General features: G+C 37.9%; 2 protein-coding genes across 2 annotated transcripts in view; both read right to left on the reverse strand.

The window, feature by feature from the left end:
• The window catches only part of GABARAP (GABA type A receptor-associated protein), a 44,776-nt gene that overhangs the window by 8,294 nt on the left and 8,959 nt on the right, over window positions 1-27,523 (reverse strand). The window lies entirely within an intron of this gene.
• LOC146423157 (very long-chain acyl-CoA dehydrogenase, mitochondrial-like) lies at window positions 170-27,433 on the reverse strand. Its single transcript, XM_085045169.1, has 16 exons — window positions 27,334-27,433; window positions 25,737-25,871; window positions 23,569-23,713; window positions 20,489-20,618; window positions 18,526-18,651; window positions 16,104-16,302; window positions 14,171-14,275; window positions 12,713-12,799; window positions 11,910-11,972; window positions 10,968-11,069; window positions 9,484-9,581; window positions 8,204-8,276; window positions 5,048-5,120; window positions 3,368-3,440; window positions 1,424-1,499; window positions 170-326 (listed from the first exon to the last, which is right to left on the reverse strand). Exons 2-16 carry the CDS (start codon window positions 25,815-25,817, stop codon window positions 201-203), a joined length of 1,557 nt encoding a protein of 518 aa, XP_084901295.1. The 5' UTR covers window positions 25,818-25,871; window positions 27,334-27,433; the 3' UTR covers window positions 170-200.

Below are 27,523 nucleotides of genomic sequence, written 5' to 3' on the forward strand. Positions count from 1 at the left end.
TTGGGGTCTCAAAGTGATATTTTCAGGGTGAATTTTGGGGTTTTCAGGGTGAATTTTGGGGTTTTTTTGGGGTAAATTTGGGGTTTTTTTGGGTTTCTCAAGGTGGGATTTTTGGGGGATTTTTTTGGGATTTTTCAGGGTTTCTCAAAGTGCTTTTTTGGGGATTTTTTGGGATAAATTTGGGGTAAATTTTGGGTTTTTCAGAAGCCCAGGGGGGTTGGCACCACCACCCCCCCACTCTCCACCACTGCTGCTGCCAAATCCCGAAAATTCCGGAAGTTTCTGCCAGGAAGAGACTTGAGGGAGGTGAGAACTCTCTCGTGGGCCTGGAAAGGACCCAAAAACGGAGAAAATCAGCCCAAAAACGCACCAAAATTAGCCCAAAAATAGGTTAAAATTAGCACCAAAATCAGCCCAAAAATAGACCAAAAATAGAACAAAATTAGACTAAAATTAGCCCAAAATTAGCCCAAAAATACACCAAAATCAACCCAAAAATAGGTTAAAATTGACCCCAAAATAGCCCAAAAATAGACCAAAATCAGCCCAAAAATAGATTAAAATTGACCCTAAATTAGCCCAAAAATAGAACAAAATTAGCCCAAAAATAGATTAAAATTAACCCAAACTTAGCCCAAAAATAGCCCAAAATTAACCCAAAAATAGCCCAAAAATAGATTAAAATTAACCTAAAACTAGCTCAAAATTAGCACCAAAATTAGTCCAAAATTGACTAAGAATAGACCAAAATTAGCCCAAAATTAGATCAAAATTAGCCCAAAATTAATCCAAAATTAACCCAAAATTAGAGCAAAATTAGCCAAAATTAGATTAAAATTAACCCAAAATTAGCACCAAAAATAGTCCAAAATTGGCACAAATATTAATCTAAAATTGGCCCAAAATTAACCCAAAATGAGCCCAAAATCACTTCCAAATTCAGCCCAAAAGTCCCCAAATTTCCCCCAAAAAATCCCAAATTTCCCCCAAAAACCCCTTTTTTACCCCAAAAATCCATTTTTTTCCCAAAATTCCCAAATTTCCCAAAAATTCCCATTTTCCCCAAAATTCCCATTTTTTCCTCAAAATTTTCTTTTTCCCCCAAATTCCCATTTTTCTCCAAAACTCCCAATTTTCCCCCAAAATTCCCATTTTTTTCCCCCAAAATTCCCATTTTCCCCAAAATTCCCATTTTTTCCCCAAAATTTCCTTTTTTTCCCCAAATTCCCATTTTTTTCCCCTAAAATTCCCATTTTTCCCCCAAAATTCCCATTTTCCCCCAAAATCCCCAAATTTTTCCCAAACTCCCCATTTTTCCTCCCAAAATCCCCAATTTTTTCCCCAAAATTCCCATTTTTCCCCCCAAAATTCCCAAATTTCCCCAAAATTCCCCAAAATTCCCATTTTTTTCCCCAATCCTCACCTCGCTGCACCAGCTCAGCGCCAGCAGCTTCTCGTGCTCAGCCGTTGGGATTCCCAAAGCCAGAGATCTGGAGGCTCTGAAATCCCCAAAATTTGGGGAAAAATTCCCAAAAAACACTCAGAAAATTGGCAGAAAATTGGGAGAAAATTCGGAGAGAATTTGGTGAAAATTCAGTGAAAATTGGATTAAATTTGGGATAAAATTGGATTAAATTTAGGATAAAATTGGATTAAATTTAGGATAAAATTGGGTGAAAATTGGAAGAAAATTTGGGAAAATTTGGCATAAAATTTGGCAAAATTTAGAATAAAATTTGGTAAAGTTTAACATAAAATTTGGTGAAATTTAAGATAAAATGTGGTGAATTTTAGAATAAAATTGGGTGAAATTTAAGATAAAATTGAGTGAAATTTAGGATAAAATTCAGTGAAATTTGGCAGAAAATGTGGGAAAATTTGGCAGAAAATTTGGTGAAATTTAGGATAAAATTGAGTGAAATTTAAGATAAAATTGGGTGAAATTTATGATAAAATTGGGTGAAATTTGGCATAAAATTTGGTAAAGTTTAACGTAAAATTTGGTGAAATTTAGGATGAAATTTAGTGAAATTTAGAATAAAATTGGGTGAAATTTAGGATAAAATTCAGTGAAATTTGGGATAAAATTTGGGAAAATTTGGCATAAAATTTGGTGAAATTTAGAATAAAATTTGGTGACATTTAGGACAAAATTTGGTGAAATTTAAGATAAAATTTGGTGAAATTTAAGATAGAATTTAAGGAAGTTTAACGTAAAATTTGGTGAAATTTGGCATAAAATTAGGTGAAATTTAGCTGAAAAAATTGGTAAAATTTGGAACAAAATTTGGAATAAAATTTAACATAAAATTCAGTGAAATTCAGCAGAAAATCAACTCCAAAATCCAAATTCATCCCCAAATCCTCCCAAATCCCCTAAAAATTCCCAAAAAATCCCTCAAATTCATCCCAAATTCCCCCCAAAATTCCCAAATTCCAAAAAAAATCCCCAAAATTCAAAAAAATTCCCCAAAATTCCCCAAAAATACCCAAAATTTCCCCAAAACTTCACCAAAATTCCCCAAAAAATCCCCTAAAATCCCCAAAATTCCCCAGAAATTCCCAAATTTCCACCAAAATTCTTCCCAAATTCCCCCAAAAATCCCCTAAATTCCCAAAAATCCCCCAAATCCCCAAAATTTCCCAAAATTCCAAAAAAAATCCCCAAAATTCCCCAGAAATTCCCAAGTTTCAACCAAAATTCTTCCCAAATTCCCCCAAAAATTCCCAAATTCCCCCAAAAATTCCCCAAAATTCATCCCAAAATTCCCCTAAAAACCCCCAAAAATCCCCTAAAATTCTGAAAATTCACCCAAAATTCCCCAAATTTCATCCCAAAATTCCACAAAAATCCCCAAAAAATCCCATAAAATCCCCCAACCCCAAAATTTCCCCCAAATTCCTCCAAAAATCCCCCAAAAATCCAGAAAAATCCCCAAAACCCCCAAAATTCCCCTAAAAATTCCAAAATCCCCAAAATTCCCCAGAAATCCCCCAAATTTCCCCAAAATTCTTCCCAAATTCCCCAAAGATCATAAATCCCAAAAATTCCCCAAATTCCCTAAAAATCCCAAAATTCCTCAAAATTCCAAAAATTCTAAAAATTCCCCAAATCCCCAAATTCCCCTAAAAATTCCCAAAGTCCCCAAAATCCCCCAAATTCCAAAAATCCCCAAAAATTCCCAAGAAATCCCCAAAATTCAAAAAAAATCCCCAAAAAATCCCCATAAACCCCCAAAAATTCCCAAAAATCCCCCAAAATTCCACCCAAACTCCCCCAAAATTCATCCCAAATTCTTCTAAATCCCCCCAAATCCCCAAAATTCCCCAAAATCCCCCAAAATTTCCCAAAATCTCCCATTCTCACCTGGCCAGCACCACAGCCATGGCATAGACATCGATTGCAGCATCAGCGACTCTCTTCAGCACAAACTGCTCCTCTGAGGGCAAATTTGGGGGTTTGGGGAGCCAAAAATCATCTCAGAACCCCAAAAATCGGATTCAGTGACCCCAAAAACCCCCAGGAGGCCAAAATTTGGGGGAATTTAGCCCAAAAATGGGAAAATTTGGGGAAAATTCAGATTTTTTGGAACTCAAAATTCCTCAAAATTCACTCAAAATCCAAAAGAATTCCCAAAAATTTGACTCAGGACCCAAAAAATCGAACTCAGCGACCCCAAAAACCCCCAGGAGGCCAAAATTTGGGGGAATTTAGCCCAAAAATGGGAAAAATTGGGGAAAATTTGGGGAAAATTTGGGGAAAATTCAGATTTTTGGAGCTCAAAATTCCTCAAAAGTCCCCAAAATTGCCTCAAAATTCCCCAAATTCATCTCAGGACCCCAAAAATCGAACTCAGGATCCCCAAAAACTGCCAGGAGGCCAAAATTTGGGGGAATTTACCCCAAAATTGGGAAAATTTGGGGGAAATTTGGGGAAAATTCAGATTTCAGAGCTCAAAATTCCTCTAAAATTCCCCAAAATTTACTCAAAATTCCCAAAAACTTCCAGAAATTTTCAGAAATTCCACTCAGGACCCCCAAAAATCGAACTCAGGATCCCCAAAAACCCCCAGGAGCAGAAAATTTGGGGGAATTTAGCCCAAAAATGAGAAAAATTGGGGAAAATTTGGCTTTAAGAACCACAAAATTCCTATAAAATTGACCCAAAATTGACCCAAATTCACTTAAAAGTCAAAAATAATTTTGGAAATTCCACTCAGGACCCCAAAAATCGAACTCAGGATCCCCAAAAACCCCCAGGAGGCCAAAATTTGGGGGAATTTAGCCAAAAAATGGGAAAATTTGGGGAAAATTCAGATTTCAGAGCTCAAAATTCCCCTAAAATTCCCCAAAATTGCCTCAAAATCTCCAAAATTTCCCCCAAAATTCCACTCAGGACCCCAAAAATCAAATTCAGGATCCCCAAAAACCCCCAGGAGACCAAAATTTGGGGGAATTTAGCCAAAAATTGGGAAAAATTGGGGAAAATTCGGATTTTGGAGCCCAAAATTCCTCTAAAATTCCCCAAAATTCACTCATAATTTCCAGAAACTTCCAGAAATTTTCAGAAATTCGATTCAGGACCCCAAAAATCGAACTCAGGATCCCCAAAAACCCCCAGGAGCAGAAAATTTGGGGAAATTTAGCCCAAAATTGGGAAAATTTGGGGAAAATTCGGATTTTTGGAGCCAAAAAATTCCTCCAAAATTCCCAGAAATTTCTCAAAAATTCCCAAAATTCCCCAAAAATCTCCCCAAATTCCCAATTTTTGGGCTCTCCTGACTCCCCCACGATTTGAAGATCCCAAAATTTACCAAAATCTCCCAAAATTTATTTTAAATCTCCAAAATTCACCTTAAAATCCAAAAAAATCCCCAAAAAATTTGCTTTAAAACCCAAAAATTCACCCAAAAGTCAAAAAAAATCCCCAAAAATTTCGGATTTTTTTGGTTTTCTAATTTCCCCCAATTTTTTGGGATCCAAAAGGGATTTTTTTTGGATTTTCCAGGGAATTTTTGGGGATAAAAACGGAATTTTTTGGACTCACCAACAATTCTTTTTCCATGTTTGATCAGCAAAGCTTCGCAAGTTTCGGCAAAAATCTCCAAACATTGCATGGTCTGGAAAAAAACCCAAAATTGGCCAAATTTAGCCCAAAATTTAACTCAAAATGAGCTAAAATTTGGGGAAAAATTCACCCCAAAATTGGCCAAATTTAGCCCAAAATTTAACCCAAAATGAGCTAAAATTTGGGGAAAAATTCACCCCAAAATTGGCCAAATTTAGCCCAAAATTTAACCCAAAATGAGCTAAAAATTGGGGGAAAATTCACCCCAAAATTGGCCAAAATTTGGTAAAAATTAGTACAAATTTTAGCCAAAAATTGGTAAAAATTCAGCATAAAATGAGCCAAAATTGGCCAAATTTAGCCCAAAATTTAACCCAAAATGAGCCAAAATTGGGAAAAAATTAGCACAAATTTTAGCCTAAAATTGGCAAAAAATGGTGGAAAATTAGTACAAATTTTGGCCTAAAATTGGTAAAAATTGGTAGAAAATTCAGCATAAAATGAGTCAAAATTGGCCAAATTTAGCCTAAAAATTGGTAAAAAATTGGTAAAAATTCACCCCAAAATTGGCCAAAATTTGGTAAAAAATTAACAAAAATTTTAGCCAAAAATTGGTAAAAATTCAGCACAAAACGAGCCAAAATTGGCCAAATTTAGCCCAAAATTTAACCCAAAAATTGGTAAAAAATTGGTAAAAATTAGTACAAATTTTAGCCTAAAATTGGCCAAAATTGGTAGAAAATTAGTACAAATTTTAGCCAAAAACTGGTAAAAATTCAGCACAAAATGAGCCAAAATTGGCCAAATTTAACCCAAAATTTAACCCAAAATTGGTAAAAATTGGTAAAAATTCAGTGAAATTCACAGGAAATTTAGGATAAAATTTGTCCCAAAATTGGTACAAATTTGTACAAAATTTAGCCCAAAATGAGGAAAAAGTAAATATAAAATTGGTAAAAATTTAGCACAAGATGAATCAAAAATCAGCATAAATTAGCATAAAATTAACATAAAATTTAGTCCAGAAAAAGTAAAAAATTAATATAAATTTAGTACAAAATTAGCAAAAAATTAAGTTAAAAATTCAACCCAAAAAAGCCAAAATTTAGCCCAAAAAACCCCAAATCCACCCCAAAATCACCCCAAAAATTGCCCCAAATGAACCCAAAAAAACCCCAAATTTAGCCCAAAATCAACCCCAAAATTGTCCCAAATTCACCCCAAAAAAAGGCCAAAAATCACCCCAAAAAAAGCCAAAATTCACCCCAAAAAAGGCCAAAATTCACCCAAAAAAGGCCAAAATTCACCCAAAAAAAGCCAAAATTCACCCAAAAAAGGCCAAAATTCACCCAAAAAAAGCCAAAATTCACCCAAAAAGGGCCAAAATTCACCCAAAAAAAGCCAAAATTCACCCAAAAAAGGCCAAAATTCACCCCAAAAAAAGCCAAAATTCACCCCAAAATTGTCCCAAATTCACCCCAAAAATAGTCAAAATTCACCCAAAAAAAGCCAAAATTTACCCAAAATCACACAAAACACACACCTGGTGGTTCTGCAGCAATTTTGGGTGATTTTGGGGTAAATTTTGGGGTAAATTTTGGGGTAAATTTTGGGGTGAATTTTGGGATTTTTGGGGTTTTTGGAATCCCAAATCAAATTTTGAGGATTCCAAGTGGATTTTTTGGGGATATTTTGGTCATTTTTGGGTCAATTTTTTTATTTTTTTTAATTTTAGGGTTTTTGGAGTTCCTGAATCCAAATTTGGGATAAATTTTGGGGTAAATTTTGGGATTTTTGGGGTTTTTGGGGTTTTTTGGGAATCCCAAATCAAATTTTGAGGATTCCAAGTGGATTTTTTGGGATATTTTGGTCATTTTTGGGTCAATTTTTATTTATTTTTTTTGATTTTGGGGTTTTTGATGATCCCAAACTCAAATTTTAGGATAAATTTTGGGGTAAATTTTGGGATTTTTGGGATTTTTTTGAATCCCAAATCAGATTTCAGAAGCTCCAAGTGAATTTTTTGGGATAATTTGGTCATTTTTGGGTCAATTTTTTTGATTTTTTTTTTATTTTGGGATTTTTGAAGTTCCCAAACCCAAATTTGGGGTGAATTTTGGGGTAAATTTTGGGTTAAATTTTTGGGTTTTTGGTTTTTTTTTGAATCCCAAGTCAGATTTAAAAATGATTTTTGGGATATTTTGGTCATTTTTGGGTCAATTTTTTTGATTTTTTTTTTATTTTAGGGTTTTTGATGATCCCAAACCCAAATTTGGGGTAAATTTTGGGGGAAATTTTTGGGTTTTTGGGTTTTTTTTGAATCCCAAGTCAGATTTAAAAATGATTTTTGGGATATTTTGGTGATTTTTGGGTCAATTTTTTTTTTGTCATTTTGGGGTTTCTGAGGATCCCAAACCCAAATTTGGGGTGAATTTTGGGGTAAATTTTGGGATTTTTGGGGTTTTTTGGGAATCCCAGATCAAATTTTGAGGATTCCAAGTGGATTTTTTGGGGATATTTTGGTGATTTTTGGGTCAATTTTTATTTATTTTTTTTTTATTTTGGGGTTTCTGAGGATCCCAAATCCAATTTTGGGGTAAATTTTGGGATTTTTGGGGTTTTGGGGGTTTTTTGGGAATCCCAGATCAAATTTTGAAGATTCCATGTGGATTTTTTGGGATATTTCGGTGATTTTTGGGTCAATTTTTTTTTTTTTTGGATTTTAGGGTTTTTGGAGTTCCTGAATGCAAATTTGGGGTGAATTTTTGGGTAAATTTTGGGATTTTTGGGGTTTTTGGTTTTTTTTGAGTCGCTATTCAGATTTTAAAATGATTTTTTGGGATAATTTGGTCATTTTTGGGTCAATTTTTTTGATTTTTTTTTTTATTTTGGGGTTTTTGATGATCCCAAACCCAAATTTGGGGTGAATTTTTGGGTAAATTTTGGGATTTTTGGGGTTTTTGGGTTTTTTTTGAATCACTATTCAGATTTAAAAATGATTTTTGGGGATAATTTGGTCATTTTTGGGTCAATTTTTTTGATTTTTTTTTTTCATTTTGGGGTTTTTGAGGATCCCAAATCCAAATTTGGGGTAAATTTTGGGGTAAAATTTGGGATTTTTGGGGTTTTTCTCACCTGCTGAGCTCCATCCTTCAGCTGTGGATGCACCAAGTGCTGCAGGGAAAGTCCTGAACCCAAACCTGCTTTTCTGGGGAAAAAACAGAATTTTGGGGGAAATTTGAGGAGTTTTGGGGTTTTTGGGGTTTTGAGGGATTTTTGGGGATTTTTGGGGAGAAGTTTGGGAATTTTTGGGGCAATTTTGGGGATTTTTGGGATAATTTTTGGGGATTTTGGGGAATTTTAGGATTATTTTTGGGGATTTTGGGGAGGAATTTTGGGCAATTTTGAGGTATTTTTGGGATAATTTTGGGAATTTTGGGATTTTTTGGGGATTTTTGGGGGAATTTTAGGGGATTTTGAGAGCATTTTTGGATTATTTTGGGGGATTTTGGGGATAATTTTGGGTAATTTTGGGGTATTTTTGGGATAATTTGGGGGATTTTGGGATAATTTTAGGGGGTTTTTGGGTGTTTTTTTGGGATAATTTTGGGTGTTTTTTGGGATAATTTTGGGATAATTTTTTGGTGGTTTTGGGGGTATTTTTTGAGGTGTTTTTGGGTGTTTTTTGGATGTTTTTGGGTGTATTTTTTGGGTGTTTTTTGGGTATTTTTGGGTGGTTTTTGGGTAGTTTTTGGGATAATTTTGGGGTGTTTTTTGGATATTTCTAGGATAATTTTTGGGTGTTTTTGGGACAATTTTGGGTATTTTTGGGGTATCTTTTGGGATAATTTTGAGGTGTTTTTTGGTGTATTTTTTGGGTGTTTTTTGGGGTATTTTTTGGTTGGTTTTTTGATGTTTTTTGGGGTTTTTTTTGTATTTTTTGGGATAATTTTGGGTATTTTTTGAGCATCTTTTGGGATAATTTTGAGGTGTTTTTTGGTGTATTTTTTGGGATAATTTTGGGATAATTTTGGGGTGTTTTTTGGGTATTTTATTTATATTTTCTGGGTGTTTTTCAGGATAATTTTCGGTATTTTTTGGGGATAATTTTGGGGTGGTTTTTGGGGATAATTTTGGGGTGGTTTTTGGGTATTTTTTGGGATAATTTTGGGTATTTTTTGGGACAATTTGGAGTATTTTTTGGGTATTTTTTGAGTATTTTTGGAGATAATTTTGGGCATTTTTGGGGTATTTTTGGGGATAATTTTGGGTGTTTTTCGGGTATTTTTTGGGTATTTTTTTTATAATTTTGGGTGTTTTTCAGGTATTTTTTGGGATAATTTTGGGATATTTTTGGGACAATTTTGGGTTATTTTTGGGCTATTTTTGGGCTATTTTTTGGGTGTTTTGGTTACCTCCTGAGCCTCTTGGTGACCTCTCCAGCCAAAGCTCCAACATTCCCAAAAGGATCTTTCAGAGCTGCTTGGACTCCTCGCAGCTGAACCCCCAGCGTCTGCATCGGGGAAATTTGGGGAAAAATTGGGGAAAAATTGGGGAAAATCAACCCCAAATATTGAGGAAAGAGACACTGAAATTTGGGGAAAAAATCCTGAAATTTGGGGAAAATATCTTGAAGTTTGGGGGAGAAAATGTCAAAATTTGGGGGAAAAAATGCTGAAATTTGGGGGGGAAATCTTCAAATTTCGGGGAAAAACCACCAAATCTGGGGGAGAAAACCACTGAAATTTGGGAAAATTTGGGGAAGATCAACCCCAAAATTGAGGGAAAAAGATCCTGAAATTTGGGGGAATAAATGCTGAAATTTGGGGGAGAAAATGCTGAAATTTGGGGAAAATTTGGGGAAAATCAACCCCAAAATTGAGGGAAAAGGATTCTGAAATTTGGGGGGAAAATCCTGAAATTTGGGGAGAAAAATCCCAATTTTAGGGGGAAAAATGTCAAAATCTGAGGGAAAATCAACCAAAATTTGGGGGAAAAAACCCATGAAATTTGGGAAAATCAGCCCAAAATTTAGGGAAAAGGAATCCCAAAACTGGGGAAAGAGAGGCTGAAAATTGGAGGAAAAACCCTGATATATTGGGGAAAAAAAGTTGAAATTTGGGGGAAAAATCCTAAAATTTGGGGGGAAAAGATGTTGAAATTTGGGGGAAAAAAAGTCAAAATTTTGGGGGAAAAACCCAAATATTGGAGGAAATGAAATCCTAAACTTTTGGGGAAAGAAATCCTGAAATTTGGGGGAAAAATCCACAAATTTAGGGCAAAATGAGCCCCAAAATTTGGGAAAATCCCAAACTCTGAGTTTCCAGTGGAAAATCCCCAATTTTGGGTGATTTGAATGGAAAATTCCCCAATTTTGGGCTCCCAGTCCCTCCCAGTCCCTCCCAGTATAAACCAGTACAAACCAGTTCCATCCCAGTCCATCCCAGTTCTCCTTTTCACCCCAAAATTCCCATTTTTCACCCCTAAAATCCTCATTTTTCACCCCAAATCCACCCAGATTTTTGCTCCCAGTCCCTCCCAGTTCCTCCCAGTCCATCCCAGTACAAACCAGTATAAACCAGTCCATCCCAGTCCATCCCAGTTCCCCTTTTCACCCCAAAATTCCCATTTTCGCCCCTAAAATCCTCATTTTTCACCCCAAAACCACCCTGATTTTTGCTCCCAGTCCCTCCCAGTCCATTCCCAGTTCCCTCCCAGTCCCTCCCAGTCCAAACCAGTACAAACCAGTTCATCCCAATCTAACCCAGTTCCCCTTTTCACCCCAAAATTCCCATTTTCGCCCCTAAAATCCTCATTTTTCACCCCAAAACCACCCTGATTTTTGCTCCCAGTCCATTCCCAGTCCCTCCCAGTACAAACCAGTATAAACCAGTCAGACCTGGAATCCCTGCAGAGCCACGAAGAGCCTCAGGATGTCGTTTGTTCCTTCGAAGATCCGGAAAATCCTCAAATCCCGCAGGACTCTCTCCACCCCTGGCTCCTGAAATCCCAAAAAAATCCCCAAAAAATCCCCAAAAAATTTTGGGATTACGAAAGGAAAAATCAGGGAAAAGAAAAAATTTGGGAGAATAAAAAAAATCCGGAAAAAAAAGCTCAAAAAATGAGGAAATTGGGAAAAAAACAACCAAAAATTCACAGAAAAAATGAAAAAAAATTCGGGAAATTCCTAAAAAATTTGGGAATTTTGATCCCAAAAATTTAGGGAAAAATGTAAATTCTGAGTGGAAAAAAAATTGGGAAAAATATCAGGAAATAAGGAAATTTGGAGGAAAAACAGGAAAAAATAGGAAAATCATCAAATCCTGCAGAACTTCTGGTTCCTAAAATTCCCAAAAATTTCATGGAAAATTCCCAAAAATTCCAGGGAAAAATTGAAAATGTCAAGCTGGAAAAAATCCAGGAAAAAATGCCCAAAAAAGTGAGGAAATTCCAAGGAAAAAATCTCCAAATTTGCCCAAAATTCATGGAATTTTCCTGAAAAAAAAGGGGGAAAAAAATTCCCAAAAAATCAGAAAAAATCACAAAATTTGGAGAATTTTCCCTAAAAAAAATGGGAAAAAAATCCCCAAAAATCAGGAAAACATTTCAAATTTCTGGAATTTCTCAAATCCCCAAAATTTGCCCAAAATTCCAGGAATTTTCCTGAAAAATGGGGGAGAAAATCTCAAAAAAATCAGAAAAAACCACCAAATTTGGAGAATTTTCCCCGAAAAAAAGGGGAAAAAAATCCCAAAAAATCCCCAAAAGTTAGGAAAACATTTCAAATTCTGGAATTCCCCAAAATTTGCCCAAAACTCCTGGAATTTGCCCCAAATCTCACCTGCATGAATCCCATTCCCCCCATGATCTGGATGCACTCGTCAGCCACTTCCCAGGCAGCTTCCTGGGGGAAATTTGGGAATTTTTGGGGGAAATTTGGGAATTTTGGGGGAAATTTGGGGAAATTTGGGAATTTGGGGGAAATTCCCCCAAATTTTACCCAAAAATTCCCATAAAATCCAAAAAAATCCCTTAAATTTTCCCCAAACTCTTCCAAATTCCCCCGAATTCCCCCAAAATTCCCTAAATCCCCAAAAATCCTTTAAAATTCCCCAAAACTCCCCAAAACTTCCCTCCAAATCCCCAAAATTCCCCCAAAATTCCCAGAAAATCCCCCAAAATTCCCTGAAATTTTCCTCAAATTCCCCCAAAATTCCCAGAATTCCCCCAAAAGTCCTTAAAAATTCCCTTTAAATCCCCAAAATTCCCATAAAATCCCCAAAAGTTTCCTTAAATTTTCCCCAAAATTCCCTCAAAATCCCCAAAATTTTCCCAAAATTCCCTCAAAATCTCCAAAAATTCCCTGAAATTTTCCCCAAATTCCCCCAAATTCTCCCAAAATTCCCTTAAAATTCCCAAAATTCTCCCCAAATCCCCCAAAATTCCTTTAAAATTTCCCAAAAATCCCCAAAAAATTCCCTTTAAATCCCCGAAATTCCCCAAAAATTCCCATAAAATCCCCAAAAATTCCACCCAAAACCCCCAAATTCTGCCAAACTCCCCCAAAATATTCCCAAAATTCCCCCAAATTCCCCCAAAATTCCCCCAAATTCCCCCAAAATTCCCAAATTCCCGCCTCCTCACCGATCCGAAGATTTTGCTGATTGCAGCTTCGATCTGGAAATCAGGATCTCCTCTGTCCATGTTGGCACTGATCATGAAAGCCATCGACTGGATTTGGGGGAAAAAACGGGAATTTGGGGAATTCCCAAAAAATTTGGGAAGTTTTGGTCAAAATTTTGGGAATTTTTGGTGAAAAATCCCAAAATTTTGGTGAAAATTGATAAAAAATCGCTGAAAATTCACCCAAAATTGACTCAAATCCACCCAAATTCAACATCAAAATGTTCTCCCAGTGGGATTTGGGTGAAAAATTTGGGAATTTGGGGAATTCCCGAAAAATTTGGGAAGTTTAGGTCAAAATTTTGGGAATTTTTGGTGAAAAAATGGCGAAATTTTGGTGAAATTTCCTCCAAAATCCCAATTTTTTTGGGAATTCACTCCAAAATTCCCACAAATTCTTCAGGAATTCCCCCAAAATTCCCAAAAAAATCCCCAATTTTTCATGAATTCCGCCCAGAATTCTCTCCAAAATCCCCCAAAGTTCATCCAAATTCAAAAAAATTCCCCCAAAATCTCCTAAATTTTTCAGGAATTTCCCCCAAAATTCTCCCCAAAGCCCAAAACAAACCCCAAAATTTCAGGAATTTCCCCCAAAATCTCTCAATTTTTCCAGGAATTTCCTCCTAAATTCCCCCAAATCCCAAATTTTTCAGGAATTTCCCCAAAATTTCCCCAAAATCACCCAAAAAAATCCCCAAAATTCCAGGAATTTCCCCCAAAATCTCCCAAATTCTTCAGGAATTTCCTCCCAAATCCCCCAAAATCCCCAAGTTTTTTGGGAATTCCCTTAAAATCCAAAAAAAATCTCCCAAATTCTTCAAGAATTCCCCCCAAAATTCCCCCTAAATCCCAATAAATCCCCAATTTTTCAGGAATTTCCCCCAGAATTCCCTCCAAAATTCATCAAAATTCCCCCAAAATCCCAAGTTTTTTGAGCATTTCCCTCAAATTTCCAGAATTTCCCCCCAAAATTCCCCAATTCTTCAAAAATTCCCCCAAAATTCCCCCTAAATCCCAAAATCCCCAAATTTTTCCAGGAATTACCCAGAATTCCCCCAAATCCCAATTTTTGGGAATTCACCCAAATTCCCCAAATGTTTCAGGAATTCCTCAAAATCCACCAAAATCCCCAATTCTTCAAGAATTCCCCCAAAATTCCCCCTAAATTCCCAAGCTTTCAAGCATTTCCCAAAATTCTCCCAAAATCCCAAAAAAATCCCCAAAAAAAATCCCCAAAATAAAAAAATTTCAGAAATTTCCTCCAAAATCCCAAAATTTTTCAAGAATTCCCCCAAAAAATCCCCCAAAATTCCCCAAAAAATCCCCAAAAATTCCCCAACAAAATTCCCCCAAATCCCCCAAAAATTCCCCAAAATCCCCAAATTTTTTGGGAATTTCCCCAAATTCCCAACTCCTCACCTCGGTGACGAACTGCAGCATTGCCATCCTGGCCAATTTCTCCTGAATTGCCCCAAATTGGTGGATTTTCGACCCAAATTGGGTTCTGTTGGCAGCGTGGGAAACCTGCCGAGAGAAATTCCCAAAATTCCCAAAAAAATCCCAACGTTTGGGAGAAAAATTCCACAAAAAATCCCAAAATTTGAGGGAAAAATTCTCAAAAAACCCAAAATTTGGGGCAAAATTAAAAAAGAAATCCAAAATTTTTTTGGGAAAATTCCCAAAAATTCCATATTTGAGGGAAAAATTCCACAAGAAATCCCAAATTTTGGGGGAAAAAATCCAAAAAACCCCAAATTTTTGGGGAAAAATTTTGGGGAATTCCACTTAGGAATTTCCAATTTTCTTGGGTTTTTTCCATTTTTCCCGAATTTTGGGTTTTTTTCTCCCAAATTTTGGGAATTTTGCCCCAAAAATCCCAAATTTCCCACAATCCCAAGATGCATTTGGGATCATTTTTGGCTTCTGAGTCACTTTGGGGTCAAAATTCTGTAATTTCACTTATCTATCGCCGGTTTTTTGGGGTTTTTTTTGTTTTTTCCCAAAATCCATCAATTTTCACCCAAATTTTGGGAATTTTAGCCCAAAATCCCAGAATTCTCACAATCCCAAAACACATTTTGGGTTCTGAGTCACTTTAGGTTTGGAAATTTGGGGTTTTGAGTCGAATTTCACTTGGGAATTGCCGATTTTTTCGCTTTTTTTTCCGTTTTTTCCCAATTTTTCCCATTTTTTTCCCAAAATCCCTGGATTTTCACCCAAATTTTGGGGAATTCTCACCGCAGCCTCCATCAGCCCCCTCATGGTGCCGGCCATGGCTGCTGCCATCCCCAATCTGCCCTTATTTAGGATGTTCATGGCAACTTTGGGGTTTCCAGCAGGAATTTTGGGGTTTTTCATGTTTTTTGGGGTTTTTTGGGGTTTTTTTCTTTTTTTCCCGAAATCTGGGAATTTTGCCCCAAAAATCCCAGAATTCCCACAATCCCAAAGTGCATTCAGGATCCATTTTGGGCTCTGGGTTGGTTTGGACCTCAAATTTTGGGGTTTTTAGTGAAATTTCACGCGATTTGTGTGGGAATTTCGGATCTTCTTGAGGTTTTGTTTTTTCCCAAAATCCATCAATTTTCACCCAAATTTTGGGAATTTTGCCCCAAAATCCCAGAATTCCCACAATCCCAAGATGCACTTGGGTTCAGTTTTGGGCTCAATTTTGGGCTCTGAGTCACTTTGGGGTCGAAATTCTGTGATTTCACTTAGGAATTTCTGATTTTTTTGCTTTTTTTTCCCATTTTTTTCCCCAAATCCATGAATTTTCACCCAAATTTCGGGAATTTTCACCCAAAAATCCCAAATTTGCCACAATCCCAAGATGCATTTGGGATCATTTTTGGGTTCTGGGTTGTTTTGAGGTTGAAATTCTGTAATTTCACTTAGGAATTTCCGATTTTTTTGCTTTTTTTTTTTTTTCCCAAAATCCATGAATTTTCACCCAAATTTCAGGAATTTTCTCCCAAAATCCCAAATTTCCCACAATCCCAAAATGCATTTGGGATTATTTTTGGGCTCTGGGTCGTTTTGGGGTCGAAATTTGGGGTTTTGAGTGGAATTTCACTTCCGAATTGCCGATTTTTTTGCTTTTTTTTTGTTTTTTCCCAAAATCCATGAATTTTCACCCAAATTTCGGGAATTTTCACCCCAAAATCCCAAATTTCCCACAATTCCAAGATGCATTTGGGATCATTTTTGGGTTCTGGGTCGTTTTGAGGTAGAAATTCTGTAATTTCACTTGGGAATTTCCGATCTTTTTGCTTTTTTTTTCCGGTTTTTTCCCAATTTTTCCCATTTTTTTTCCCAAAATCCCTGGATTTTCACCCAAATTTTGGGGAATTCTCACCGCAGCCTCCATCAGCCCCCTCATGGTGCCGGCCATGGCCGCTGCCATCCCGAATCTGCCGTTATTCAGGATGTTCATTGCCACCTTGAACCCCAAACCAGGAGCTCCCAGAACGTTCTGCGCTGGAATTCTGACGTTTTCAAAGTGAACTGACGTCGTGTTGGAAGCGCGGATTCCCAATTTTTTTTCGGGAGGGCCGCTGGGAATTTGGGATTTTGGGGGTTTTGGGGAGAATTTGGGGGTTTGGGGGTTTTTTTGGAATTTTTTGGGGGAAAAAATGGCGGAAATTGGGGGGAAAAATGAAGGAAAAATGGTGAAAAATGGAAAAATAATGGGAAAAAATGGGGATTTAGGGATTTTGGGGTTTTAGGGATTTTGGGGGTTTTGGGGGTTTTTTTGGGGAGGATTTTGGGGTTTTGGGGGAAATTTGGGGAAAATGGGGAGGAAAAGTGGGAAAATAATGGGAAAAATGATGGGAAAATGAGGTAAATGGGGGATTTTGGGGGTTTTTTGAGGATTTTGGGGGTTTGGGGAGGGTTTTTGGGAATTTAGGGAATTTTGGGGTTTTTGGGGGTTTGGGGGTTTTGGGGGTTTTTTGGAATTTTGGGGGAAAAAATGGTGGAAATTGGGGGAAAATTGGGGGAGAAATTAAGGAAAAACGGTGAAAAAATGGTGAAAAAATGGGAAAATAATGGGAAAAAATGGGGATTTAGGGATTTTGGGGATTTAGGGGATTACGGGATTTTGGGGATTTGGGGGTTTTGGGGGTTTTGGGGGTTTTTTGGAATTTTTTGGGGGAAAAAATGGTGGAAATTGGGGGAAAATTGGGGGAGAAATGAAGGAAAAAAGGAGAAAAAATGGTGAAAAAATGGGAAAATAATGGGAAAAAATGGGGATTTTGGGGATTTTGGGGATTTTGGGTTTTTTTTTTGAATTTTTTGGGGGAAAAATGGTGGAAATTGGGGGAAAATTGGGGGAGAAATGAAGGAAAAATGGTGAAAAAATGGAAAAATAATGGGAAAAATAATGGGGAAATAAAGGGAAAAAATGGGGATTTAGGGATTTTGGGCATTTTGGGGATTTGGGGGATTTGGGGATTTTGGGGGTTTTGGGGGTTTTAGGAATTTTGGGGGAAATAATGGTGGAAATTAGGGGAAAATTGGGGGAGAAATGAAGGACAAATGGAGAAAAAGAGTGAAAAAAAGGGAAAATAATGGGAAAAAATGGGGATTTTCGGGGAATTTTGGGGGGTTTGGCGGATTTTGGGGTTTTTTTAGGAATTTTTGGGGGGAAAAAATGGTGGAAATTTGGGGAAAAATTGGGGAAAATTGGGAGAAAAATGAAGAAAGAGGAAAAATGGGAAAAAAGGGATTTTGGGGATTTGGGGATTTTGGGGGGAATTTGGGGATTTTTGGGGATTTTGGGGATTTTGGGGGATTTTGGGATTTTGGGGAAAAAAGGGTGGGAATTTGGGGGGAAATGGGGAAAAATGAAGGAAAGAAGAAAAAAAATGGGAGAAAACAGAAAAAAAAATGGGAAAAAAGAGATTAAAAAATGGAAAAAATGGAGAAAAAGAAAAGGAAAAAGGGAAATTGGGAAAGAAAAACAGAGAGAGAAAATTAGGAGAAAATTCCTCAAATTTTTGCCCCAAAATTCCCTCGAAATTCCCAATTTTCCCTCCCAAAACCCCAAACTTCCCCCAAAACCCACAAAAATCCCTCAAAAATCCCCAAAATTCCCCAAATTTTCCCCAAAATCCCCAAAATCACCCGAATTTCCCCCCAAAATCCCCAAAAAGCCCTCAAAAATCCCCCAAAATGCCCAATTTTTCCCCTAAAAATCCCCAAATTTCCCCCAGTTTCCCCCAAATTTCCCCCAACATCCCCAAATTTCCTCCCAAAATCCACAAAAATCTCTCAAATTTCCTCCAAATTCCCCAAGAATCCCCAAATTTTCCCAATATTTCCCCCAAATTTCCCAAATTTCCCCAAAATTTCCCCAAATTCCCCAAATTTCCCCAAAATTCCCAAATTTTCCCCAAAATTCCCCAAAATCCCCAAAAAATTCCCAACTTTTCCCCAAATTTCCCCCTGAAGTCCCAAATTTTCCCTCAAATCCCCAAATCTCCCTAAAAATCCCCAAATTTCCCCCAAAATCCCAAATTTCCCCAAAACCCAAAAAAACCTCTCAAATTTCTCCCAAAATCCCCCAAAACCCCCAAAATTACCAAAATTTCCCCTAAAACCCCCAAAAATCCCAAATTTCCTCCAAAATTCCCCCAAAACCCACAAAAATCCCTCAAAAAAACTACAAAAATCCCTCAAAAATCCCCCAAAATCCCTAATTTTTTCCAAATTTTCTCCCAAATTTCCCCAAAATCCCCAATTTTTTCCCCAAAATCCCAAAACCCCAAATCACTCACTGTGTGACTCCCCCAAATCCTCTCTCCACCAGGAAAGCTGTGATCTTCTCTCTGCTCTCTCCTGATTTCTCATCTCTCACTGCAGTTTTGGCAAAAACCGTGAAGAGCTCAGCCAGGCCGCCGTTGCTGCCAAAAAAATGGGAATTTTGGGGTTTTTGGGGGATTTTTTGGGAATTTTGGGGAATTTTTGGGGATTTTTTAGGGATTTTGGGGGATTTTTAGGGATTTTTTTGGAATTTTTAAGGATTTTTTGGGAATTTTTAGGGATTTTTGGGAATTTTTAGGGATTTTTTAGGGATTTTTAATGGATTTTTTTAGAATTTTTAGGGATTTTTTTTGGGATTTTTAGGGATTTTGGGGAATTTTAGGGGATTTTTTTAGGGGATTTTTGGGAATTTTGTGGGATTTTTTGGGGTTTTTTGAGGAATTTTATGAGATTTTAAGAGGATTTTTGGGGGGATTTTTTTAGGGATTTTGGGGAATTTTATGGGATTTTTTGGGTTTTTTTGAGGAATTTTATGGGATTTTTGGGGATTTTTAGGGAATTTTATGGGATTTTTAGAGGATTTTTATGAATTTTATGGGATTTTTGGGAATTTTAGGGATTTTTGGGAATTTTGGGGAATTTTTGATGGATTTTGGGAATTTTAGGGAATTTTTGATGGATTTTTGGGGATTTTGGGGAATTTTTAATGGATTTTTGGGAATTTTGGGGAATTTTTAGGGATTTTTAAATGAATTTTTGGGGTTTTTGGGAATTTTTAGGGATTTTTTTGGAATTTTTAGGGATTTTTTAATGAATTTTTGGGGTTTTTTTCTGATTTTTTGGGGTTTTTTCTGAAGTTTTTGGGGTTTTTTTCTGAATTTTTAGGGGTTTTAAAAACAATTTTTGGGGTTTTTTTCCCGAATTTTTTTGGTTTTTTCCTGAATTTTTTTGCGTTTTTTTCTGAATTTTTGGGGGTTTTTTTCTCAAATTTTTTTAGGTTTTTTCCTGAATTTTTTTTTTTTGTTTTCTGGATTTTTAGGGATTTTAATGAATTACTTTGGGGTTTTTTAAATGAATTTTTGGGTTTAAAAACAATTTTTGGTTTTTTTCTTTAATGAATTTTTGGGGTTTTTCTGAATTTTGGGGTTTTTTAATGAATTTTTGGGGTTTTCAATGAATTTTTGGGGTCTTTTTTTCCTGAATTTTTTGGCTTTTTCCTGAATTTTTTGGGTTTTCTTAAAATGAATTTTTGGGGGTTTTTTTCAGATTTTTTTTGGGTTTTTTCCAATTTTTTTTTTTTGTTTTTTCTGAATTGTTTTGGGTTTTCCTCTGATTTTTTGGGGTTTTTTTCTGAATATTTTCCCCCAAACCCCCAAATTCCAATCTCCCACCCCAAAATCCCCAAAACACCCCAACCAAAAAACCTCTAAAATTCACATTTGTCCACCAAAAAACCTAAAATCTTTTTCACCAAAATCCTCTAAAATTCACATTTTCCACCAAAATTCACATTTTTCTACCAAAAAACCCCTAAAAAATCACATTTTTCCACCAAAAAATCCCCAAAATTCAGGATTTTTTCCCCTAAACCCCAAATTTCCATCTTTTACCCCCAAAACTCCCCAAAATCCCAAAAAAATCCCAACAAAAAACCTCTAAAATTCACATTTTTCCACCAAAAATTCACATTTTTCCACCAAAAAACCCCCAAAAAATCACATTTTTCCACCCAAAAATCCCATTTTTCCCCCCAACATTTGGGATTTTTTCCCCCAAACCCCCAAATTTCCATATTTTACCCCAAAATCCCAAAAATCAAAAAAAATCCCACCAAAAAACCCTCTAAAATTCACATTTTTCCACCAAAAATTCACATTTTTTCACCAAAAAATCCCATTTTTCCCCCCAAAATTCGGGATTTTTTCCCCTAAACCCCCCAAAATCCCCCAAAATCCCCCAAAATTGGGGATTTCCCACCTGATCCAGATCTTCTCCCCCTGCAGGGTGTAGAATTGCCCGCAGGAGCTCAGCGTGGCTTTGGTTCGGATGGAAGCAGCGTCGGAGCCACTGCCAGGCTCTGTCAGGCAGAAAGCTGCAACCCACTCACCTGGAAATGGGATTTTGGGAATTGGGAATGGATGGAATTCCGAAATTTCCAAAAATTCCCGAAATTCCCGGAAAAATCGCAAAAAATTGCATCGAAAAAGACCAAAAAACACCCAAATTCGAGCCAAAAAATGCTTAAATTGCCCCCAGAAATGCACTAGCAGTCCCCAAATTACTCCCAAATTCCCCTGAAAAGTGGGAATTTTGGGAGGTTTTGGGAATTGGGAATTCCAGGATTTTCAAAATTCCCGAAATTCCTGGGAAAATCGCAAAAAATTCCAGCAAAAACCAGCAAAAAATGCCCAAATTGCACCCAGAAATGTGCAAATTCCACCCAGAAAGTGAGAAATTTTCCACCCCTTTCCCTTGAAAAATGGGAATTTTGGGAGGTTTCGGGAGTTGGGAATGGATGGAATTCCGAAATTTCCAAAAATTCCCGAAATTCCCAGAAAATCGCAAAAAATTGCATCGAAAAAGACCAAAAAATGCCCAAATTCCACCCAGAAATGCTCAAATTTCAGCCAAAACCACCTGAATTTCACACAGAAAATGACAATTTTTTCAGCCATTCCCCTGAAAAATGGGAATTTTGGGAGATTTTGGGAATTGGGAATTCCAGGATTCTGAAATTTCCAAAAATTCCTGAAATTTCCAGAAAAATCACCAAAAATCGCATCAAAAAGCAACGTCTGAGCCACTGCCAGGCTCTGTCAGGCAGAAAGCTGCGACCCACTCACCTGGAAATGGGATTTTGGGAGGTTTTGGGAATTGGGAATGGATGGAATTCCGAAATTTCCAAAAATTCCCGAAATTCCCAAAAAAATCGCAAAAAATTGCATCAAAAAAGACCAAAAAACACCCAAATTCGAGCAAAAAATGCTTAAATTGCACCCAGAAATGCACTAGCAGTCCCCAAATTCCTCCCAAATTCCCCTGAAAAGTGGGAATTTTGGGAGGTTTTGGGAATTGGGAATTCCAGGATTTTCAAAAATTCCCGAAATTCCTGGAAAAATCGCAAAAAATTGCAAAAAATCGCAAAAAGTTGCATTGAAAACTAGCAAAAAATGCCCAAATTGCACCCAAAAATACCCAAAATTCATCCAGAAAGTGAGAAATTTTCCACCCGTTTCCCTGGAAAATGGGAATTTTGGGAGTTGGGAATGGATGGAATTCCAAAATTTCAAAAAATTCCCAAAATTCCCGGAAAAGTCGCAAAAAATTGCATCAAAAAAGACCAAAAAATGCCCAAATTCCACCCAGAAATGCTCAAATTTCAGCCAAAACCATCTGAATTTCACCCAGAAAATCACAAATTTTCCAGCCATTCACCTGAAATTTGGGAATTTTGGGGAATTTTGGAAGGTGGGAATGGCTGGAATTCCGAAATTTCAAAAAATTCCCGAAATTCCTGGAAAAATCGCAAAAAATTGCATCGAAAAAGACCAAAAAATGCCCAAATTGCACCCAAAAATCCCTGAAAAATGGGAATTTTGGGAGGTTTTGGGAATTGGGAATTCCAGGATTTTCAAAATTCCCAAAATCCCAAAAAAATCCCCAAAAATTCCCGAATCCCAGCCCGGGCAGCTGTTTCTCCTTCTGGGGGAATTTTTTTGGGATATTTTGGGATCATTTCAGGAATATTTTAGGAAGTTTTTGGGATATTTTTGGGATATTTTTGGGATAATTTCAGGACAATTTTGGGAATATTTTTGGGATATTTAGGAGATAATTTTAGGAATTTTTTGGAGATATTTTTGGGATAATTTCAGGATATTTTTGGGATAATTTCAGGAATATTTTGGGATATTTTTGGGATAATTTCAGGACAATTTCAGTACATTTTTGGGATAATTTCAGTATATTTTTGGGATAATTTCAGGATATTTTTGGGATAATTTCAGGATATTTTTGGGATAATTTCAAGTCAATTTTGGGCACATTTTGGGCTATTTTTGGGCTCACCTGTGGCCAGCCTGGGCAGGTACTTCTGGGAATATTTTGGGATAATTTAAGGATATTTTTGGGATAATTCCAGCAATATTCCAGGATAATTTCAGGAATATTCCAGGATATTTTTGGGATAATTTCAGGACAATTCCAGGATATTTTTGGGATAATTTCAGGACAATTTCAGGACATTTTTGGGTTATTTTTGGGCTCACCTGTGGCCAGCCTGGGCAGGTACTTCTGGGGATATTTTGGGATAATTTCAGGATATTTTTGGGGTAATTTCAGGACAATTTCAGTATATTTTTGGGATAATTTCAGGATATTTTTGGGACAATTCCAGGACATTTTTGGGCACATTTTGGGTTATTTTTGGGCTCACCTGTGGCCAGCCTGGGCAGGTACTTCTGGGAATATTTTGGGATAATTTCAGGATATTTTTGGGAATATTTTGAGATAATTTCAGGATATTTTTGGGATAATTCCAGGATATTTTTGGGAATATTTTGACATAATTTCAGGATATTTTTGGGATAATTTCAGGATATTTTTGGGATAATTTCAGGATATCTTGAGGACAATTCCAGGATATTTTTGGGCACATTTTGGGCTATTTTTGGGCACATTTTGGGCTATTTTTGGGCTCACCTGTGGCCAGCCTGGGCAGGTACTTCTGGGAATATTTTGGGATAATTTCAGGACAATTTTTGGATATTTTTGGGATAATTTCAGGATATTTTTGGGACAATTCCAGGATATTTTTGGGCACATTTTGGGATTATTTTCCCCTCACCTGTAGCCAGCCTGGGCAGGTATTTTTGGGAATATTTTGAGATAATTTCAGGATATTTTTGAGATAATTTCAGGATATTTTTGGCAATATTTCAGGAATATTTTGGGATATTTTTGGGAATATTTCAGGAATATTTTGGGATATTTTTGGGATAATTTCAGGACAATTCCAGGATATTTTTGGGCACATTTTGGGTTATTTTTGGGCTCACCTGTGGCCAGCCTGGGCAGGTACTTCTCCTTCTGCTGCCTGTTGCCATAGAGCAGCAAACCCTTGAAGCCGATGGACTGGTGAGCGCCGAGGGTGATCCCAACCCCGAGGTCATGCTGACCAACAATCTGCACCAGCCGGGCGTACTGGGAGCACTGGGAGTTACTGGGAGGAACTGGGAGCCCTTTGGGGCAGTTTGGGGGAAATTTGGGGGAAATTTGGGGGAGTTTGGGTGAAATTTGGGGGATTTTGGGGCATTTTTTGGGGTGATATGGGGAGATTTGGGTGGATTTTGGGATGTTTAGGGTGGATTTTGGGAGGTTTGGGTCTTACTGGGAGCACTGGGATGAACTGGGACAAACTGGGAGTGACTGGGAGGGAGTTTGGAGTGGATTTGGGGTGATTTTGGGTTGATTTTGGGGTGATTTGGGGTGAATTCCCAGGGTGATCCCAACCCCGAGGTCATGCTGACCAACAATCTGCACCAGCCGGGCGAACTGGGAGCACTGGGAGTTACTGGGAGGGACTGGGAGCCCTTTGGGGCAGTTTGGGGGAAATTTGGGGGAAATTTCGGGGAGTTTGGGGGAAATTTGGGGGATTTTAGGGCATTTTTGAGGGGTTTTGGGTGGATTTTTGGGGTGATATGGGGAGATTTCGGTAGATTTTGGGTGGTTTGGGTCTTACTGGGAGCACTGGGAGTTACTGGGAGGAACTGGGATGGGTTTGGGGGGAGTTTGGGGGAAATTTGGGGGATTTTGGGGCATTTTTTGGGGTGATATGGGGAGATTTGGGTGGATTTTGGGATGTTTAGGGTGGATTTGGGGAGGTTTGGGTCTTACTGGGAGCACTGGGATGAACTGGGAGGAACTGGGAGTGGACTGGGAGCACTGGGAGTTACTGGGGGGAACTGGGAGCTCATTTGGGGGGAGTTTGGGGGAAATTTGGGGGATTTTAGGGCATTTTTTGGGGTGATATGGGGAGATTTTGGTAGATTTTGGGATGTTTAGGGTGGATTTTGGGAGGTTTGGGTCTTACTGGGAGCACTGGGATGAACTGGGACAAACTGGGAGTGACTGGGAGGGAGTTTGGAGTGGATTTTGGGTGATTTTGGGGTGATTTGGGGTGAATTCCCAGGGTGATCCCAACCCCGAGGTCATGCTGACCAACAATCTGCACCAGCTGAGCAAACTGGGAGCACTGGGAGTTACTGGGAGGAACTGGGAGCCCTTTGGGGCAGTTTGGGGGAAATTTGGGGGAAATTTGGGGGAGTTTGGGGGAGTTTGGGTGAAAATCGGGGGATTTTAGGGCATTTTTTGGGGTGATATGGGGAGATTTCGGTAGATTTTGGGTGGTTTGGGTCTTACTGGGAGCACTGGGATGAACTGGGATGAACTGGGAATGGACTGGGAGCACTGGGAGTTACTGGGAGGAACTGGGAGCTGTTTGGGGGAAAATTTGGGTGAAATTTGGGGGATTTTGGGGGAAATTTGGGAGAATTCTGAGAAGATTTTGGGATCCTTAGGAGGATTTTCAGCCTTACTGGGAATACTGGGAGTTACTGGGAGTTACTGGGAGGGAAAAAATGTCTCTAAAAACGGATTTTTTTGGGGATTAAGGGAAGTTTTGGGATCCCAAAAAATTTTGGGATTCCCAGGAAGGTCCTGGAAGGTGAAAAAGGATCCCAAAAAGGGTCCTGGAAGGGAAAAGGGGATCCAAAAAAAGGTCCTGGAAGGGAAATAAATGCTCCAGAAATGGATTTTTTTGGGGAATAAAAATAGATTTTGAGATCCCAAATTTTGGGATTCCCAGGAAGGTCCTGGAAGGTGAAAAAGGAATCCTAAAAAAGGTCCTGGAAGGGAAAAATGGTCCTAGGGGGAGGAAAGCAGATTCTGAAAAGGTCCTGGAAGGGAAATAACGGCTCCAAAAATGGATTTTTTGGGGGATTAAAGGAAGTTTTGGGATCCCAAAAAATTTTGGCATTCCCAGGAAGGTCCTGGAAGGTCAAAAAGGGTCTTGGAAGGGAAAAAGGTATCCTAGAAAAAGGTCCTGGAAGGGAAAAGGGGAACCCAAAACAGGTCCTGGCAGGGATATAAAAGCCCCAAAACTGGATTTTTGGGTGGGAAAAAGGAGATTTTGGGATCCCAAATTTTGGGGTTCCACCCCCCTCACCTGGGTGTTGTTGAGCCCCAAACCCCCAAACTCCTGAGGCACTTGGAGGCCAAAAGCTCCCAACTCCTTCAGGCCTCTCATGGTTTCCTCCTCCACCTTCTCCAGAGCGTCGTTCTTGGCTGGGTTGTTCACCTCCTGGGGAAATTTGGGAGATTTTGGGATTTTTGGGGGATTTTGGGGATTTTTGGGGGTTTTGGGGGGATTTTTGGGGATTTTTTGGGGATTTTTGGGATTTTGGGGGATTTTGGGGATTTTTGGGGATTTTTGGGGATTTTTGGGGATTTTTGGGGATTTTGGGGATTTTGGGGAATTTTGGGGATTTTTTAGGGGATTTTTTTGGGGATTTTGGGATTTGGGGATTTTAGGATTTTTGGGATTTGGGGATTTTTGGGATTTTGAAAATTTGGGATTTTTGGGATTTTGGGATTTTTGGGATTTTTGAGATTTTGGGATTTTGGGATTTTGGGGATTTTGGGGATTTGGAGAATTTGGGGATTTGGAGATTTTGGGATTTGGGTTTTTGAGGATTTTTGGGATTTTGGGGATTTGGGAATTTTGGGTTGGGGATTTTTGGGGATTTTTTGGGGTTTTTTTTGGATTTTGGGGGGTGGGGAAAGGGGAATTCTGGGGGGAAAGCTAAAAATTCCAGCAGGAAATCCCAAAATTGTGGTGGAAAAACCCAAAAATCCAGCAGGAAACACTGAGATTTTGGAGGGAAATCACAAAATTCTGGTGAAAAAAACCAAAATTCCAATGGGAAATCCCAAAATTCCAATGGAAAACATCAAAATTCCAGCAGGAAACATCAAAATTCTGGTGGGAAATATGGAAATTCTGGCAGAAAACCCAAAATTCTGGTGGGAAAACCCAAAAATCCAATGAGAAACTCAAAAATCCCACTAAGAAAACCCAAAATCCCAATGGGAAAACCCAAAATTCTGGTGGGAAATCCCAAAAATCCAGAAGGAAACACTGAGATTTTGGCAGGAAACCCTAAAATCCCAATGGGAAATCCCAAAATCCTAATGGGAAACATCAGAATTCCAGTAGGAAATCCCAAAACTCCAATGGGAAAACCCAAAATCTCAATGGGAAAACCCAAAATTCCAACTGGAAATCCCAAAATCCTAACGGGAAATATTGAAATTCTGGCAGAAAACCCAAAATTCAAGTGGGAAAACCCAAAATTCCAACGAGAAACTCAAAAATCCCACTAAGAAAACCCAAAATTCCATGGGAAATCCCAAAACTGTGGTGGAAAATCCCAAAATTCCAATGGGAAATCCCAAAATTTCAATGGGAAACATTGAAATTCTGGCAGAAAACCCAAAACTCTGGTGAGAAAACCCAAAACTCCAATGGCAAATCCCAAAATTCCAGCAGGAAACCCCAAAATTCTGGTGAAAAAAATTAAAATTCTGGTGAAAAAACCCCAAATTCTGGTGGAAAAACCCAAATTGGTGGTGAAAAACCCCAAAATTCCAATGAGAAATCCCAAAATTCTGGAGAAAAAACCCAAAATTCTAACAGGAAATCCCAAAATTCCAGCGGAAAACCCCAAAATTCAGGTGAAAAACCCCAAAATTTGGGATTTTACCTGAAAGAAGCGACTGACAGGACCAACGAGTTCCTGCAGAGTTTGTTCTTGTTCTTCTGTCAGCACTGGGAAAGAGGAAAAATTGGGAAAATTATCCCAAAATTGTCCCAAAATTAACCCCAAATTATCCCAAAATTATCCTAAAATTAACCCAAAATTATCCCCAAATTAGGCTGAAATTGGTGCGAAA

Source organism: Lichenostomus cassidix, unplaced genomic scaffold, assembly GCF_008360975.1.
Source record: "Lichenostomus cassidix isolate B80296 unplaced genomic scaffold, HeHo_3.0 HiC_scaffold_34, whole genome shotgun sequence".
NCBI lineage: Eukaryota > Metazoa > Chordata > Aves > Passeriformes > Meliphagidae > Lichenostomus > Lichenostomus cassidix.